This window comes from Nesoenas mayeri (assembly GCF_963082525.1).
Source record: "Nesoenas mayeri genome assembly, contig: SCAFFOLD_35, whole genome shotgun sequence".
NCBI lineage: Eukaryota > Metazoa > Chordata > Aves > Columbiformes > Columbidae > Nesoenas > Nesoenas mayeri.
Genome location: NW_027659961.1, coordinates 334,519 through 339,582, shown reverse-complemented (window position 1 = coordinate 339,582; position 5,064 = coordinate 334,519). Strand labels below are relative to the sequence as shown.

Sequence of the window (5,064 nt, the reverse complement as noted above, 5' to 3'; positions counted from 1 at the left end):
ATCATATTTCTATCTGGAAAGGCTGTTCTGGGGCCAACTCTGTCACAGCAGTGCCCATTGCCTGTCCCTGCCTGCGCCCACAGCACTGACACACAGCAGGACGGTGACCAAGCTGCCAGAGCACTCAGGCCTTGCACCAACACCAGGGATGGGAAGGAGAGTGTGGAGTGGAACCAGAACAGCTCTGGAAGAACAAGCACTGCTGCTCCCTGGCAGGGGTGCCATGAAGGACTCTTTTAACCTCCTCCCATGAACACGGGAACCATCCCTGGAGCTCTAAAAATGTGCTTGCAGGAAGGATATAGTGATAAACAAGTCACTAAAGAGCCTTTTATTTTGTTTAGAGAGAAGGAGAGCAAGGCTCCTCCTTTGCAAAGCCAACAGTTATAAAAGAAAAGCCAAGAGTGAATTAGAAAGGGGATGACAACATTATCACAATAAGAACACAACCAATAAAAACAAAAAATCCAGATGACAGGCTGGACCTGTAATTAGCTACATTAAAATGCCTGTGTAGAAGCAGATGGGTGGTTTATTGTTTTACAAAACAATAAGATATGAGTTTGCACAGGGCATCCTTGAGCTCCTGGTTCCTCATGCTGTAGATGAGGGGGTTCACTGCTGGAGGCACCACCGAGTACAGAACAGACACCACCAGGTCCAGGGATGGGGAGGATATAGAGGAGGGCTTCAGGTAGGCAAACATGCCAGTGCTGAGAAACAAAGAGACTACGGCCAGGTGGGGGAGGCAGGTGGAAAAGGCTTTGTGCCATCCCTGCTCAGAGGGGATCCTCAGCACGGCCCTCAAGATCTGCACATAGGACACCACGATGAACACAAAACAACAGAGGTCAAATAATACAGTAACCACAAGAAGCGCATGTTCCCTGAGGTAGGAGTGTGAGCAGGAGAGCTTGAGGATCTGGGGGATTTCACAGAAGAACTGGCCCAGGACATTGTCCTTGCACAGGGTCAGTGAAAATGTATTGGCTGTGTGCATCAGAGCAGTGAGAAACTCAGTGGCCCAAGCAGCTGCTGCCGTGTGGACACAAGCTCTGCTGCCCAGGAGTGTCCTGTAGTGCAGGGGTTTGCAGATGGCAACATAGCGGTCATACGACATGACTGTGAGGAGACAATACTCTGCTGCTGCAAAGAAGGCAAATGAAAAGATCTGTGTAGCACATCCTGAGTATGAGATGGCCCTGGTGTCCCAGTGGGAGTTGGCCATGGATTTCGGGACAATGGTGGAGATGGAGCCCAGGTCGAGGAGGGCAAGGTTGAGGATAAAGAAGTACATGGGGGTGTGCAGGTGCTGGTCCCAGGCTATGGTGGTGATGATGAGGCCGTTGCCCAGGAGGGCAGCCAGGTAGGTGCCCAGGAAGAGCCAGAAGTGCAAGAGATGCAGCTCCCGTGTGTCTGTGAACGGCAGGAGGAGGAACTGGGTGATGGGGCTGCTGTTGGACATTTCCTGGTGATGCTCATGGGAAAACTCTCATAGGAAGAAAAGACAGGGACAAGTTATCAGTGACTTCTCTGAGCAAAATCAAAGCCATTTATCATACAACCTCCCCTGCTCCACACCCCTTGTCCTTTTCCAGACCTTCCCTCAGCTCGGTGTCTGAGCCCTGGGTGGTGCTGGCTGGAGGTGCCGTGAGGAGCAGGGCCTGTGTCCGCTGGCTGCCGAGGAGTCAGCCCTGCTCTGCAGCAGGGGGCATGGGCAGGGGACAAAACTGGGGTTCAACATTGACATGTGGAGCTTCAACAACTCACCATTTCCTAAGGTCTCGGCACCCCACAGGTAGCCCAAGACAGGCACGGCTAACTTCACAAACCAAACAGCATTTTCAGTGATGTAACATCTCTGTGTTTCTGTGTTCCTTAGATAACACTAAGGTACTATTGCACAGGTTTGCATCCTGGTGGGGAGCTCAACTCTTGGAAGGAAACCTCAAAGACATAGCAAAATGTCCTAATAATGTGATTTGACTGAGGGAGACTCAGCTCATTCCCCAGCCCCACAGACTGCATTGCCCACAGCCCACAGGTCAGAGCAAAGCTGGGACACGTGTGCCCATGGACACACCTGCAGGAAAGGACCCACAAGATCAGGCTGTGACTCTGCAGCTGAAACTGCCATCCCCAGAGAGCCTGACAGTAAGAACAAGATCCCAACAGCAGTGACCCAGAGCCGGGGAGCAAGAAGGAAAATACGGTGAGGGTGGGGGTGAGAGAGGCCAGGGCAGAGGCAGCTGGGCACTCAGACAGCGTCCCCCTTCCCCAGCTGTGCAGCCACCTCCCAGACACCAACAGTGCCGGGCAGCTGCTCTCAGCTCCTGTGCTCTGCAGAGGAACTGCAGCTCTGGCTGCACAGGAGCTGCTTCATGCCTTGGAGCCCCCGGCCCTGAGGGCAGAGGCTTTGCTGGGTGGGACAGGAGGCCAGGGGGCTGCTCACAGGAGGGATCTGACCTGCAGGGGGTCACAGGGACTTTTCTCTCTTCTCCCTCCCATAACAATTCCAGGTTTGGTTTCCCCTCATTTCTGATCATTTCCCTGCTGCCTGGAGATTCTCCCCTGGGAGGTGTTTCCCTGTCCATGTCTGTTCCCTGTCAGTGCTCACAGACCATCCCACCTGCTGTGCCCTCCCCCTGGCCCTACAGATCCTGCCTGTTCACAGGGCACTGCCTGGGGGCATCTTCCTGTCTGCAGGCTGGAAAACAGAACAGGTCAGACTAAGTGTAAGATGTCCTGTAAAGGTGATGCTGGTTCTGCATAGGCAGAGGAGAGGAAAGGCAAGCCAGGATTCTCTTGAAGACCTACTGCAGTTCATGTGTGTCAAGTATTTGTTTAAAATTAAGAACAGCCTTAATCACCACCCTTTCCCCAGAGTAGGAGACTGAAAACACAGACTCAGGGAGGTTCCTTATCTTTGTAGTACTCTTTGTCTTCTTCTCCTTGAAACCTCCTCTTGTCAATATTCGGGAATGAGCTGGAGCTGTGAGCAGCCCCGACCCACGGAGAACCCAGCAGCAGAAGGACCCTGCCCTGCCGGGGGTCGCTCCTTCCCCCCACAGCTTCTCCCCTCAGTGTTGCTGGGCTCTCCCGGGCAGGCTGAGCGCTGACCCTGGCAGGCGGCAGAGTCCCTGCCCGGCACAGCCCTGGGGTGCAGGGACCCTGCTCTGCAGGACAGCCCTGGGCACCCCTGCCTGCACATTGACATTTACACCCCACAGCCACCCTGGGGAGAACGCAGCATTCACGTCTTGTCACTGACAGTGCAGAAGGCAATCCCTGCTCTGCAGCACATCCTCCCCTCTGATCAGAGAACCTCTGAGAGCTGTACTTACATCTCTCGCAGGCTCTGCAATGTGACAGTTTTCTGAGATCCTAACGACTTGCAGATGCAATGCCTTGCAGCCACAGGCTTCATATTGGAGAGGATTTCATTTCCAGTTACCTCTCAGCATCCTCCCAGCCCAGACCACGTTTCCCTCTCTGTGCCTGGCTGCTGTGCCCTCGGTGCTGCAGACAGAGCCCTCAGCCCTGCTGCGTGTGCAGAGGAGCTGCTCCTGGGCAGAGCTGTCTCTCTGCAGCGCTGCCGCTGCCATGAGCTCCCTGTGTCCCAGGAGCCCAGCCCAGCTCAGCAACACAGGAGCAGCCCATGATGTCCCTTTCTCTGTCCCCTCTGGGCTCCTCCAGGTGTTCCTGGGGCCCCAGTGGCACAACATTGAAGTTGAAGTAATCAGTGATGCTGATTCTCTCTCCTCTTCAGAGACATTTCTTTCCAGCATTGTATTTTTCATATTAAAAAATGAATTGGTATGAAAATAATCTTTTCTTTTTCTTCCATTAGACAGGACACCAGGAATATTACAGCAAAGTATCTAATTTCTGAAAACTGCGGAAGGAATATGTTCAGTTAAAGATATTTAGGCATTTTGTTCTGGTTTTACACTCCTAGGTCTAGAGAGACATTCATCAATCTTTGGCCATGTCATGTCTGTGCTCTGATTCAAAGCCTTTGCACACATGGGCTCTTGGACACTTGGAACCAGGTTTCTTGTGCAGGTCAGAGCTGGGCTGGTGCCATAGCTGTGGTGGCGCAGCCCAGATGTGAGGCCATGTCCTCAGCCAGGGACCTGACTGGGGAGCTGGAGCTGTCAGTGCTGCAGACAGAGCTGTGACACAGATGGAATGAACTGCCAGGCAGAGTGGCAGGAGTGAGTTCATCTGGTCTGCAAGGACAGCAGCCTCCAAGCACAGCAGCAGTCCAGATCAGAACTGAGTCCAGACCTGGAAGGCAATTCAACGCCCCATAATGAGCTGTTACTACTGAAGAAACAGTTGAAGGAGAAATAAAGACACCATATGACCACGGATAAATTTAATAAGAGAACGCATTGAGAATTTCCATTCTTCTTTTCCTCTGCCTTCACCAGAAATGTTTCTTAGGTCTCTGTTACATGTGACGAGAATCTGGAGAACAACCAGCAGTGGATGTGGATCAAGTCAGGGTCACTGGAACTAACACAATCCTTTCCAGTCTATGGAACAGGAGGGGCAGCATCCCAGGAGCTGGGACAGCAGGACAATGTCACAATGAGGCCAGCTTCCACCATCTTGGAAAGCTCAAGGAGATTGAGGAGACTCTGTATCAAAAACAGCGTATTGAGCAGGACAAGGGCAGTGATCCTTCCCCTGTGCTCTGCATTGGAGAGGCCACACCTGGAGTATTGTGTTCAGTTCTGGGCCCCTCAGGTCAGGAAATACATTGAAGTGCTGGAGCGGGTCCAGAGAAGAGCAACAAGACTGGGGAAGGGACTTGAACACAAGCCCTATGGGGAGAGGCTGAGGGAGCTGGGCTTGTTTAGTCTGGAGAAGAGGAAGCTCAGAGCTGAGCTCAGCACTCTCTAGAACTACCTGAAGGGCAGTTCTAGCCAGGTGGGGATTGGGCTCTTCTCACAGGCAGTCAGCAATCGGACAAGGGGCCATGGGCTTCAACTCTGCCAGGGGAAATTCAGGCATGTTTGCAGAGAGTGGTCAGGCATTGGAATGGCTGCCCAGGGA

At 52.9% G+C, this 5,064-nt stretch overlaps 1 protein-coding gene across 1 annotated transcript; it reads right to left on the bottom strand.

The window, feature by feature from the left end:
- Positions 1 to 532: 532 nt before the first annotated feature.
- LOC308052547 (olfactory receptor 14A16-like) lies at positions 533 to 1,465 on the bottom strand (the record flags this gene model as incomplete). The annotated part of the gene is made up of 1 exon (XM_080364622.1): positions 533 to 1,465. The coding sequence occupies one exon, from the start codon at positions 1,463 to 1,465 to the stop codon at positions 533 to 535; it is 933 nt and encodes a 310-aa protein (XP_080220748.1).
- Between the last annotated feature and the right edge of the window lie 3,599 nt (positions 1,466 to 5,064).